This window comes from Myodes glareolus, chromosome 10, assembly GCF_982192425.1.
Source record: "Myodes glareolus chromosome 10, mMyoGla1.1, whole genome shotgun sequence".
NCBI classification, from domain to species: domain Eukaryota; kingdom Metazoa; phylum Chordata; class Mammalia; order Rodentia; family Cricetidae; genus Myodes; species Myodes glareolus.
This window is the reverse complement of record NC_142035.1, coordinates 3,549,042-3,563,360: the sequence shown is the minus strand read 5'-3', so window position 1 is coordinate 3,563,360 and position 14,319 is coordinate 3,549,042. Positions and strand designations below refer to the sequence as shown.

The 14,319-nt window shown below is 35.8% G+C and overlaps 1 protein-coding gene across 1 annotated transcript in view; it reads right to left on the bottom strand.

Moving 5' to 3' along the window:
* Sycp2 (synaptonemal complex protein 2) overlaps positions 1 to 14,319 on the bottom strand; it is a 69,135-nt gene that overhangs the window by 23,114 nt on the left and 31,702 nt on the right. The window contains exons 19-28 of the mRNA XM_085696925.2: positions 13,814 to 13,968; positions 12,569 to 12,638; positions 12,037 to 12,094; positions 11,432 to 11,562; positions 10,910 to 11,328; positions 3,984 to 4,111; positions 3,198 to 3,234; positions 1,712 to 1,776; positions 1,569 to 1,626; positions 305 to 360 (exon numbers count right to left, since the gene is read on the bottom strand). Of these exons, the coding sequence (XP_085553051.2) occupies positions 305 to 360; positions 1,569 to 1,626; positions 1,712 to 1,776; positions 3,198 to 3,234; positions 3,984 to 4,111; positions 10,910 to 11,328; positions 11,432 to 11,562; positions 12,037 to 12,094; positions 12,569 to 12,638; positions 13,814 to 13,968 (1,177 nt within the window). The remainder of the gene's footprint in view (positions 1 to 304; positions 361 to 1,568; positions 1,627 to 1,711; positions 1,777 to 3,197; positions 3,235 to 3,983; positions 4,112 to 10,909; positions 11,329 to 11,431; positions 11,563 to 12,036; positions 12,095 to 12,568; positions 12,639 to 13,813; positions 13,969 to 14,319) is intronic.

The following is a 14,319-nucleotide window of genomic DNA, read 5'->3' as shown; positions in this document are numbered from 1 at the left end:
ACTAAGTATATCACTGGCTGTGTAATTATGCCAGATTATTCTTTCTGATCCATTTTTTAAAAATTAAGTTTGAATAAACATATTTTTCAATTCTATGATCAAAGTCATAATATTCAAATTACCGATTTTTCCATGTTGAATTTATAAATAAGTGCTGGAGTAATAATCACAGCTAGAGTAATCATGACTGTAGAATTTTAATCCATTCCTTTTATACATCAAAAACTCAGATTAAGAGAGATTTTTATTTAAAGGCAGCAAATGTCAATGTGACCTACTGATTTATAGTCTTAAAGAAACGTACAACTTTACTGAATTCTCCACACTGGCTTCTCTAGCTGTGGCTTGAAATTCCTGGATCTATATGGAAATAAACAGGAAGAAGAAAGAAATATAATATGTCAAAATAAGGCAAAGGTAAAGAAAAATGAACATGTCAAAATCTAGTTTCTCCTACTTCAGAGAACAAGAATTGTTATTAAAATCGACTTTCCATAGTATTGATTAAAGCTAAACCAAATACATAAAAGCAGACTGATAGTAAAAGAAATGAGAATGTATTATCACAGTGAGGACCAGTGCATTTCTGTGACAATACATTATGGTAAAAATCTCATACATTCTAAGAAACTAGAACACTTGCTAGACCTCACTGTTACAATTAATATACACTGATGTCACTCAGGACTGTTAACCTACAGCCTACTCAATATGTTTTTTTTTAACCAGCCTTTAAGAGAATAATGTAATAACCAACCTTATTGCCTTAGATTTCCCATGTAACCAACTTCTCCAACCTAACTAAGGCATAGCTGTAATCTTAACTTATGTACCCTGCCATGACCCTAACCAAGAATAATGCATGAATACTCTAATAAATATTTGGTGAAGACAGCAAAAATACAGGTTGAAAGCAATATCATAAAATGAATATCCACCACAAACACTGAACATAACATCTTGTTAACAATGATGTTTTGGAGGTCAGTTGAATTCAGTAACTGAACCCCTTGTCAAACTCTCTTACAGATTATCCCTCATTCCTTCCCCATATGAAGCTTTCTGTGCTATTCAATATATACAGACAAAAGCCTTGTGTTAGGGACACATAGACACACAGAGAGACAAAGACAGGGACAGATTCACAAGACAACCTTCAAGCAGGAAAGGATTCATACTCATACAAAGGACAGAGGGAGACGGAATACATAGGGAGAACAAAGCAAAGAACTCAAATTGAGCACTTTGGTTTTTTTTGTTAATGGAACACCACATTATTGGTGATCTAGAGTTTCTTATTAATGCATTCAAACAGATCACAGTTTTCTTTAAAGAACAAGTCTAAAGGAGTACAATGCCTCAGTTATTCATTTGTTTTATGTTTTTTAAAAAAAAAATCAGGGGGAACACTACCTAGATATACCTATGCTTGCTATACCAATAAACCATTTAATATTTTAAATATTGTAAAGTATCTCTATCTCAAGACGGCATCTCAAATATAACTGCATATAGCTGTAAAGTGACTATGGAAGAACTAAGTACTAAGTCAGTGATTTCTAACTTACGCCAAGTTTTATGACAGGTTCATCAGTGCCATTCAAGCTGAAATTATATACATCATTCCTGGGGAAAACAAAAGGCTACTGTTAGCATCACTACATAAAGAAATTCTGTTTCTTCAAATAAACACTTAAGAAAACTTACTCACAGTGGACATTTGGAAGTAACATTAACAAAAGTTGTCTTCAGTTTTCTGTAACTTTTTCTCTGAACCTTTTCAAAAATACAAAAGTTCACATAAAAACATTTAGATATGAGATTACTAACTGCATCAGACAGGTCACAAGCGTAAAAGTTTTAAATAGTGACACATTTTCTAGTTGTGCTCTCAGTAATATAAATCTAGCACTTCTAACATTTTTCTCAATAAAAATGAGTCAACTGAATAAAAATTTCTCAAGAAAACCACTGTCTTCCAAAGAATTTTTTGTTATTTTTTTATTGATTTTTATTGAGCTCTACATTTTTCTCTGCTCCCCTCTCTGCCTTTCCTCTCCCCTTCTCCCTTCAACCCTCTCCCAAGGTCCCCATGCTCCCAATTTACTCAGGAGATCTTGTCTTTTTCTACTTCCCATGTAGATTAGATCTATGTATATTTCTTTTAGGGTCCTCATTGTTGTCTAGGTTCTCTGTGATTGTGATTTGTGGGCTTATTTTCTTTGCTTTATGTTTAAAAACCACTTATAAGTGAGTATACGTGATAACTGACTTAATGGATAAGGAAAATGTGGTACATTTACACAATGGAGTACTACACACCAAAGAATTCTTTTTAGAAGAAACTAGCAAGTCATTTTATGTCTCTACTTAGCAGAGACTGAAGCAGGTCTTAGAACAAGAACAGAACATGTATATTTTGGAAAGTACACAAGCTAGTATTTAAATGTAATGAAGGGATTAACACAAACATCCTATAAGGCAGAAAAAATTACACCAGAGTAGCATAACAATAAGATAAGAATCAGAAATCAGATACTTGATATTTGACAAATTAATTAAACATGTAAACAACACAAACCAAAACAAATTATGAATGGTAAATCAAAGAAATTTGTATTTTAAGCCTGCGTAAACAGTAAATATTTTAACAAAATCAAAATTTTAGGATTTGTCAGGACAGATAGAATCAGCTAGGAAGACAGAACCACATCCACAGACAAGAGGCTGTGATAGACTGAATGTAGACTAAACTAAATCATGGACCCAAAGGCAAATGTACAAGATCCATATTTGAAACTATTTTCATGGCTTAGGGGATGCACCTAGTGTCTCAGGAACAGTAGGCAAGTGCTAGCCACTACTGAGGTGATAACCTTAGTTGCCAACTTTTGAGACAAGGTCTCAGTAAAAGTCACCTAGGCAGGTTCTGTACTTGCAATCCCCCTGCCTGAGATTTCTGGGTAACTGAAATTACAGGAGTGCACCATGTGGCCCAGCTTAAAAAGAACATTTTCTTTGAAAAACAGAAAGAACTAAGTAACTTGTGACTAAATTTGTCAGTGTTATATGTTGGTGTTACAATCCAGTTAGCAGTATTCTGTAACTTTAAATCTAATAACATTTTTATTAATATTTTAGTGCTTGCAATCAAATATTAAGTATGACTATGTAGAGTTTGGTTAAGTAGCACATACCTTATTGAACTGTAGGTCAGATTTCTTTGAAAAATCACTATAAAAAAGATACAGTATTTAAGGAGCACTTAACAGCAAAATATTCTTCATAAATACTATCATATATACTAAAACATATTTGGACCACTAAATTAACTATGCCAAAAAATGGCTACCAACACAAAACTAAAATGAAATCTCTAATCAGTCTGATAGTTTTACAATCTCACAGTAAATTGTAACTATTACAGTAAAATCTAAGTTGTATCAATAATATAAAAGGAAGTGCTAAACACTGTAAAAGGTACAGTTATGCAGGAAAATACTTTATTATTGTATAGGATTAGAGTGAATTGAAATGTGAATGAACAGTTTCACAGCTCATAAACTGATATTTTAAGAATCAGCTTTTAAAAACATTACAAACAAGAATTATTAGTTAACACAGTTATTTTAGCTCACTAACACACCCTGTACTTCATTAAGCAATGCATTTTTAGCACACTTAGCTTTAGTCATTACTAGGTTCCATAAATAAAAATCCTAAGATGTTTATATCTTGCAGATTTCTCTCTGAATGCCACACTGTACTGTTTCATAATGTATGACACTTTATATAGTATAATACAGTACTGGAATGCTCTATGTTATATAATTTAAATAGCTACCATTGATAAAAGCTATTAGCAATTATTTTCTACTAGAAAGTTACATTATTCAAACATGTCCATAAAATATTTCCCATAGTTTGAAAGCCAATTTAGTTGTATCTGCCAAAAATACTTATGTCTCAATTTATGAATATACCTGCCATTCAGAGACTCCTTTAATTTTCTTGTAGACTTCATGCCATCACTTGGGTTGTATCTCTTATTAATTTGACTTATCAAGGATTCTGCTGCATCAGTAAATCCTTTCCCTTTTGACTTTTCTCTCTGAAACAATTATAAGTTACTTTAAAACTATTATCTAACTTTTAAGGGAAAATAAATGCTGAAAGAATGTTTAGGAAATCTGATTCTACAGAGACCTACAAAATAATGAGTGGTCAGAAATTATTAAGTCTAGACTTTATACAGCAAACAAAATCATTCCACATACAGAGAGCTATGTTGAATGCTTCTTACATATTTTTAAAAGTTATTACATGAAAATAAAATACTTAAGGGGAAAAAGACAGTTCTTTGAAAAGATCAGTAAACTGGCAACCTTCCAGCAAAGTTAACTAAGGATTAAAACAAAAGGATGCAAATTGCTAACACCAGTAATGAAGAGGCCATCACTTTAAATCACAAGCACATTAAGATAATTATTGAGCTCTATGTCCATAACACTGGTAACAAACAAGATGGAATAGTTCCTTGAATGATGTAAATTTTAAAAACTCAGGCAAAGAAAAATGGGATATTTGAAACCACCTATATTTATGGATCCAATCAATGGTTAACCTTACAAAACAAAAGGCACCAGACCCAGGTGGGTTTACTAGTGAGGTCATTTAAGAAAGAAATTATATAAATTTCTCCCTAATATATCCTAGAAGGGACAGAACAAAACATCACAAAAACAGGAAAACTAGTCAGTAGCTACCAAATCAAATTCAATAATGTCAGAAAAGAACTGCACACCAGAAACAAGTAGTACTTACTCCTGGTATGCAAGACTGTGTCAACTTTTAAAACTCAGTACCTATCATCTCTCACCTCAGATAGCCTGAGGGAGAAAAGTTCTATCAACAGATACACATGAAGCATCTTAGGATGATTTAAAACTTAAATAAATAAATAAATGACCTCAGCAAATTAAGAACAGAAGGGGATTTGCACATCTAGACAAGACACACATACTGTAGTGTACACATGAAACACCCTCCTGAAAGGCTCATGTGTTGAAGGCTTGGCCTCAGCTAGTGACACTCCTGAGAGAGGTGTTAACCTCATCAATAAATTACTTTATTGATAAGTTCATAGTTGAATGGGTTAGGAGGTAGGGGATGCCTTGATGTAAAAAGTAAATCACCTAGGGATAAACCTTTGATGGGTATAACTTGTCCTCAGCCTCTTCCTCCTCCTGTCCCTACTTTTCATTCTCCTTCTTGGCCACTATGATGAGGTAAACAGCTGTGTAATACCATGTGTTCCCTGCTAAGAGACCACAGACTGAGTCTTTTAAACTATGAAGGAAGATAAGCCTCTATAAGTCTTTCCCTCAGGTATTTGGATCACAATGATAGAAAAATTAACATCTATTTAAAATAATTATGGAAGCTGAGACATGAATCAGCAGTTAAGAGCACTAGTTGCTCTTTCTGAGAACCTGGGTTCAGTTCAGATCAAGCACATGGCACCTCACAACCATGTATAAGCCTAGTTCCAGGGATTACACACCTTTTTCTGACCTTCAAGGACAGTGCATGTATGTGGTCATATACATACATGCAGGCAAAACACTTAAACACATGTTTTTGAAAACTTCAAAATTACAAAACAAGTTATAGCTATCATCAGACTTAATGGTGAGAAGCTAGATCGTTTTTAATATGAGAAGATTTTGCATTTCATCGCTTGTTTTTAAAAATCATAATGGAAGCCTAGATAACTCAACAAGAATCAAGGAAAGAATTAAAATTTCATAGATAATCTTAATATTTACAAAACTCCTAAAAATATACAATAAAACTCATAAAAACTAACAAACAGTAAAGTGGCAAGATGCAAAATTAAAGTCAATCACTTATACAAGAGAAATACTACATGACTCTGATAAAAAAAACAAGAAAATCCATAAGATATTCCATATACATTTTATAGAGTATTGTCAAAGTTGAGACTTAACTTCATGGCTTTAATGTAATCCCAGCAAGCTATTTTGTATTAGAAATAAACTCAACCTTAAAAGCTAATGATAGACAATAGGCAACAGGAAGAACAAACATTTCTTTATTTCCATACTGCTTTATTTGCAGACTATTAAAAGTTGCAGTCAAGACAGGACTGAAATGCCAACACACACAAAAGATCAATACCACAGCATCAAGAACCTATAATTAGATTCTCCTGAACACACCAATAGAGTGGGGGTTAAAAAAGACCAAAAAAAAAAACCCAGTTCAACAGAAAATTAGACAGTCTTTTCACTAGTGTCAGAACCAAAAGAAACTGGCTAACTGTGGTGCCTATTATCATACCAAAGACCATGGTGGCCTCCAGGTTCATTCAGTCAGTACTTGTGTCTTTTCTTAGCTCTTCTCACCCAAGCCTCTACCCTAAAACACTGCTGACCTTTAGGCCATACACCCTTGGTCCACTCTCTTTGCTCTTTTTAGTCTACTCTTTTTCTTCTTCTCTCACCCTCTTCCCCTTCTCAAAGCCATGTTTGTTCTACCCCTTTCTCTTCCTGCTCTGGACTTCCAGATGTCTCTGGCTGTACTCTCCCTTGTATCAACAATAAAACCTTCCCCTCAACCATACCTTGGAGCAGTCACAGTCTTGTCCTTACTGTATAATATCATGCTAGAATACACTGAACAAGCATATAGTAAACAGACCTTTGCTTTTCACAAACAGTTTAAAACAGATCACAGACCTAATTGTAAACCACAGAACAATAAAAGACACCATGTAAAATAATCTACATGAATTGTGTTTGGCGGTACCTTTTCATATAGAATCTTAACAACATGCCAAACACATGGAATGGCAAAAAAACAATGAAAGCTCCTCTCAATCATGATTTTAAGAAATTGCAACTGAAAACACCACTCCATACTAAACCTTGACCCAGGGGTGATGGATTTTTGTTTTAGTATGGAGTGGTGTTTTCAGTTGCAATTTCTTAAAATCATGATTGAGAGGAGCTTTCATTGTTTTTTTTGCCATTCCATGTGTTTGGCATGTTGTTAAGATTCTATATGAAGAGGTACCGCCAAACACAATTCATGTAGATTATTTTACATGGTGTCTTTTATTGTTCTGTGGTTTGCAAACTCGTGCAGCCACTGTGGAAATCAGTGTGGCGATTTCTCAGGAAACTGGGAGTCAACCTCCCTCAGGACCCAGCAATACCACTCTTGGGAATATACCCTAAAGATTCCCTAACATACTACAAAAGCATTTGTTCAACTATGTTCATAGCTGCACTATTTGTAATAGCCAGAACATGGAAACAACCTAGGTGCCCCTCAATAGAAGAATGGTTAAAAAAGGTGTGGAACATATATACATTAGAGTTTTACTCGGCGGTTAAAAACAATGACATCTTGAATTTTGCATGCAAATGGATGGAAATAGAAAACGCTTTACTGAGTGAGGTAAGCCAGACCCAAAAAGAGGAACACGGTATGTATTCACTCATAAGTGGATTCTAACCATAATTAAAGGTCTTTGAGCCTATTATTCGTGATCCTAGAGAAGCTAAATAAGAAGATGAACCTGATGAAGATTATTTAGCTATCCACCAGGAGGTAGGAAATAGACAAGAGTCCCAGGTAACCTCGGGTGCATGGGGGGGTGGGAGGGTCGATGGAGGGGGAGAGGGCTAGAGAGAAGGGAGTAGAGGAGGAACGGGGAAAGCTTGGTGGCCGGGGATGGGGGGGGGGGAGGGAGGTAGGATGAATATGGGATCAGGGAACAATATATTTCAACTAAGGGAGCCATTTTAGGGTTTACAGGAGACTTGATTATATATGGGATCCCAGGTCCAAGGAGAAATCCCCCAGATTGCTCTCTGGACAGAGGAGAGGGTGCCTGAATCGGCCGTGGCCCATGACCATACTGATGTATATTTTGCTTATCACCATAGATCCTTCGTCTGGCGAAGGACGGCTATGCAGTCGGAGGCCCACTTTGGAGCAACGGATTGAGCCCCCCGAGGTCCGGAGGGGGAGCGGAAGGAGGAGGAACATGAAAGACGAAATCAGTACTGCGAGGGATGCTATCACCCACTGATACAAGGGAACGGATCTGATGAGAATTTACCAGGGCCAGTCGGACTGGGACTGAACGAGGACGTGATCTAGCCAGATTCTCGGAATTTGGCCGGATTCTCTGACTGTGGCTGGCCCGGGGTCTTTCTGAAAAGCCATTGACTATGACACTGGGACCTGTTTCCTCTGCATATGCTGGATTTTGGGGATCCAGTCTGTTTGGACGCTCGCCTTCCTGGACCTGGAGGGAGGGGGAGGGAGCTGGAGCTTCCCACAGGGCAGGAAACCCTGACTGCCCTGGGGGACGGTGGGGAAGGAGGGGGGGAGTGGGGGGAGTGGGAGGGTGTTGGGAGGGGGGGCAGAAATGGAAACTTTTATAATTTAATAAAATTTACTAAAAAAAAAAAAAGAAGAAGAAAAAAAAATAAAACAAAAATCCCTGACAGCACTAAGTACTGGCAAGCATGTAGCATAATTCTCATTGCTGATGCAGATGCAAAATAATACTATTGCTTTAGAAGACTTTTTTTTGACAACCTTTAAATATGCAAACAATGTGATCCAGTCATCAGGAACAGGTAGAAAACAAAAATTCTTCAACAATGGAAAAAATTCAATCTCTTGATGGTATAAAAGCACAATAATGTATAATGCAAACCTTAATATAAACTACAGACATGAATTATTATGTTTTAATAATGTCACATCTCTATAAAGTGCACCATTTAAGATGTTATTAAAGGGAAATGGAAACAAGAGTCTATGAGAAATCTCTCTTACTCATTCACTGTAACCATAAAACTTTTCCTAAATAAGTATCTAGGAAAATTGCTGAAAAATTAAAGGACTACAAAGAATTATCACCACTGTATTTGAGAAAACTTATTTTTTTAAAAATTTCATTTCACATTCTAACCACAGTTCTCCCTCCTATCCCTCCACCTGCCTCCATTGGCTTCCCCCAACCCACTCCCCTTTCACTCCTCCCAAAGGGTAAGAGCTCCCAGGGGGAGTCTGGCACATTAAGTTGGGGCAGAACTAAGGCCCTCTCCCCTGCATTAAGGCTGAGCAAGGCATCCCACCATAGGGAATGAGCTACAATGAGCTAGCTCAAGCACCAGGGATAGAGCTTGGTCCTACTGACTGGGCCACCTGGAAACAACCTGGATGTCGCTCAACTTAAGAATGGATAAAAAAAAATATGGTACATTGACACAATGGAGTTATTACTCAGCTGTAAAAAACAATGACATTATGAAATTTTCAGGCAAATGAATGGAACTAGAAAAAAACCATCCTGAATGAGTGTAACCCATACTCAGAAAGACAAACATGGTATGAACTCACTCATAAGTGGGTATTAGATGAAAAGGAAAGGATAACTAGGCTACAATCCACAGATCCAGAAAGGCTAGGTCACAAGGAGGACCCTAAGAGGGACACATGGATCACTCTGGGAAGAGAATTTTATGAAATTTCCTGGGTAAACTGGGGGTGAAGGAGGGCAGTAGAGGGGAGGGAATGAGGGATGATAATACGAGTGAATGCAATAGTCGAGGAGGGGAGGGATGAAGTGGAAGAGCAATAAAAGAGATATCTTGATAGAGAGCCACTATGGGGTTAGGAAGAAAACTGGTGCTAGGAAATTCCCAAGAATTTACAAGACGATGCCAGTTAAGACTCCTAGCAATAGTGGAGAGTGAGCCTGAACTGGCCTTCTCCAGCAATCAGTTGTGAATATCTCAACTGTCCTCACAGAGCTTTCATCCAGTAACTGATGGAACCGATGCTGAGATCCACAGCCAAGTACCAGAACAAACTTTGGGAATCCAGTCAAAGAGAGGGAAGAGGGAAAATACGAGCAAGGGAGGTCAAGATTATGATGGAGAAAACTCATGAACTCTAACAGCAGCTGTGGAGCCTCCATGGGACTGAACAGTTGTGAAGATAAGTTAGTTTTAAAAATTCTAACAATACTTAAATAGCTAAGGTCTGTTCATTTTGCATTTCTTCCTGGGTTCAAGTATATGTATTTAAAAACTAACAAAAAGTAGTATGTTAATCATTTTAAAGTCTGTGTTTTATAAATAAAGGAAGTTATCACTATCCCTTCTTGACAGAAAATGTGTTACCAGCCTAATAAAATGTGACAAAAATGAATCTCCCGGAAAACAGTGTATGACTTCAGATCTTCCAGAACAACAGGAGAGCCTTGAGTCTTACTGAATTACAGAGGTGTGATTGTTCTGTGTGGATCTAATAAACAGAAGGCAGTCAGACAGATGACTATAGGAGACTGATCCACCACAGAAAGGGCAGGAAATGCTGTGTAATGACACAGGAAAGAGCGCTATTAGGAGAAAAAATAGTAAGTTGATTTAAAGAAACCTAACTTAGAAAAGATGTTATGTTACATTTTTGACATTATGATAAATACTTGAGAGAACTTAAATTTAAAGTTATGTTTTTTCCTCATGATTTCAGAGACTGTAGTTCACAGTCCCTTTGGCCTTGTCACTTTAGACATGAGGTGAGGCTGAAAATCACAGCCATTCATAGAAAAGCAGCATTATGAAACACTAATTCAATTTACACTTTCAGAGGGATAGAGAAGAAAGAAATCAAAGGTTGATTTATTCACACACACTTACATGCTTGTTCCAAGGGGCTCTGTTAGGAGGTAAATGAGGAGATTAAGGAAGCATCTAGGAACTGAATTATCCACGTCAAGTCTATAGCAATATGTTAAGACTCTCTTAACAGTAAGCACTCTATGGGTGTGTAAGAAATGAATACAGACAATACTCACCACTGGCATTTCTTTTAGTGCACATGAGTTAAGTTCAGAAGTCAGTTCTTTCTTCGATTTTGTACTTCTCCTCATGCTTTTTCTAGAAGGGCTTTTATCACAAAGAGTAGCATCCACATCTTTTGACAATACACATGTCTTCTTATAGATGAGTGATTCTTCCGTTTTCTTATTTAGGAGTACTGATTTATAAGTAGTTTCAGATTCAATATGCCAATCACTCTGCTTAGTGTTTTCAGTATTTTTCTTTCGTGAATATTTAGAATGATTTTGTTCTTGATTGTTTCTTTCACAAACTTCTGCTTCATCTGAATTGTTACACTTGAATACATCTTTATTGTATTTTACCCTATGTATTTCTTCAGAATCATCATCAACTGATTTTTGTTTAGTGCATTTTTTGTTGACATCAGTATCTACTGGAAGAATAAGAAAGTCTTTTAGAATGAGTTTATTGGTAACATCTAAACTTTATTGTGTTTCCCTGAACACTATTGCATTAACAGATAAGACTATTTTCACCTTGGGTAAAAGTGTGTCCTGGTAAAGTACGGGCTCTTGGGTTAGTGCAGAGTTTGATGGTTGTTACAGGTGTCCAACATGCCCATTTGGAGTGTGCTGTATTTTTAGAAATGTCCATAACACCAGGTAATCTAAAAAAATAGTATTTGTTCAATATATTATCAAATACGAGTCCATGACTCTTTTTAAGAAATGATGTTTATATACAGTCAATGTTTTTTGAGAACATTGTTAAATGTGGTAAAATTTTTATAACATGTGAAAATTATATAATTGATAAGATTAAAAATACTAGAAAAGTATCATGATGTCACTACATTGCCATATTCCTAAATACATCTTTCACATCCTAATCTATCTTATTGTGAATTTAAACTAAGGTAAACTTTCCACACTAGTACTGCAAAGATCTTACAGCTCCTTCATATGGAAAGAAAAAAGACAGCCTCTTTCTTATTGTTCCATTTTAGCTATCAAATGACTGTAAATGTTATGACATTGCATTCTAATAATAGAAAGGCCTTTCTTTCAAATCTGTTAAATTTAATTCACCCAAAATAATATGAATACATGCTAAGGGGTCTGATAGATTCTCTCATACTCACGCAGACTCATCTGCTTTTCTCATTGCACATACATCAGAAATATTGTCCTCAATTTCATCTAAATAAAACAAAACCATAATATAGTCACTTTTTCATGCAGTTAGAAGAATGAAGTGAGAATATAATCCTATATAAGAGGATATTTGAGGTAAGAATAAATTGATTATGCCCTCCTTCCTCTCCGACTCAAACTTCCCAGAAGCAGAGGTTATATAGTCTATTTTCTCATCACACTGACATTTCTTTATATAATGCCAGCAGTCATTATAAACTTATTCCCAAATTAATGAAAGCCACTGGGGCTAAGAAGACTAAAAAGGGCTCACTTGTTCTTTTTCACTCCTACCCATCCACCCATCTGCATGGTCATACATGCACACATGTATACATACACAATTGCATGCACACACACTTGCATATTTACACATGTACATGTGTATACTACACACACACTTATGTGCACGAACACACTTTTGCAGCTGCACTCACAGTGACTAAAATTAATCTTAAATTAATCCACAAAAGTACTTACTGAAATTTTGGTCCAGGGATTCCTTGTCTTCATTTTCTTTGTTTTCTACAACTTTAGTAGTTTTGTCATGCTATCAACAGAGGAAACATATACGTAAATATACATTAAGATATTATATGAATTAGCTTTTCAAAGACCATTAAGGTTTGGAAAAATGTAAGGTTGCCTCTGTATGAAAATTAGGTGGTATACACATTTCATGAACATTAAGCACACATTCTAAGACCATCATTGCCTGATCTTGAAATGTACCAAAACCCAACTTTCACTGTAAACACAAAGACATAAGAGCCCACAAATTTTCTAATCTCATCTCAGAGTTACTACACTTAAGACTAATGATGATTTCTGAAAACCCCGCATTTATCTCTCTTGTTGCTGTTGACTTTATACCTTATTCTCTTTTACTAAAGTACAAAGAGTTGAAACTTATGATGTATTAAGTCATTAAAAATTTTTGAGCACTTTCCAGGTAATTCTTTTCCCAAATCAATATTTCTTCCTATAGCCACAGATTTATCCTAGATCAAGATTAAAAACAATCCAATAAGCAAAACCCTGCCATCACTATTAGCAAAGTACATTGCCTAGCTACAGATATTTTACCTTGCCCTTAAATGTCCTCTTTGGGATGCCAGTCATCATACAATACTCAGAACTATGCCACAAAATTATAAAAATAGTGACTTTATTAACAAACACTTATACTACACTATTTAAACCATTACTTTGACAATAGCTTGTAATGTATTCAACTCTTACGCCATTCATCTTTCTGCACACACTAATTTAATAGCTTTCATCTTTGGAGCTATGCTCCTGTTTCTTCACTGGGTTCTTACTGCATCCTATGTGTGCATCTGAGGATGCTTATGCTTTAACCGTAAGGCAATCGTATTAATCCATCTAACCCCATGCTAGACTTTCAGACACTTAAAGACATACTCCACTATGATCTCACATTCTGTATTAGCCTTCTCACAGCAGACATAAGTCTGTATAATAAAAGAATGACAGAAACTTCCTTTCTCCTAGTAATGTGTGAAGTTTCAGGTTCAGTGAGACAGGCACTTCAGAATTTTAATGAAAGCACAGTGGGTCACATGCCAGAAGAACCCTTTCAAATATTACTGGTATTTAGAAAAACATGTCATTTTCCAAATATTATACTTGGAAAAGAACGCAGCTCAATATAAATTTCTAAAATAACTTGTTAAAATTTATTTTAACACAAAGTATCCTTACTTTGTCTCTAATATTCCTTCTGTTTCTTCCATCAGATTGTCTAGATTTGAGTGACACAGCACAATCCACTTCTTTTTCTGATGTTTTAGAAACATCAGCTTTTTCGGCAGAATTTATTGCTTGCAGTGGTGCCCTACTTCTTCTTTGGGGTGTTGCTAAAAGAACAAAGATAATAGCTATTTTTCCTGCTGTTACAGAGGTGACTTTCAGGTGAGAAAGGTAAGAGATGGAAGTTCTCAGGACATTCCCAAGTTTCTGGCTTAAACAACTAAGTGGACACTATGCCATTTAATACAAGGAGAAAAAAAACATCAGGAAAGATACAAAGAATTATCAAATCATAAACTACTCATCTGAGAAATCTGTCATGCACAGGGGCTGTTACTAAGAGGGCAACAAGATTTTTTTTTTGTACTTGAAGATTATTATTAAGTTGTCATCAGAACAACTACTACTAGAATATGCCAGGTACTATGTCAATATTTTACAACATTATTTGTTGTATG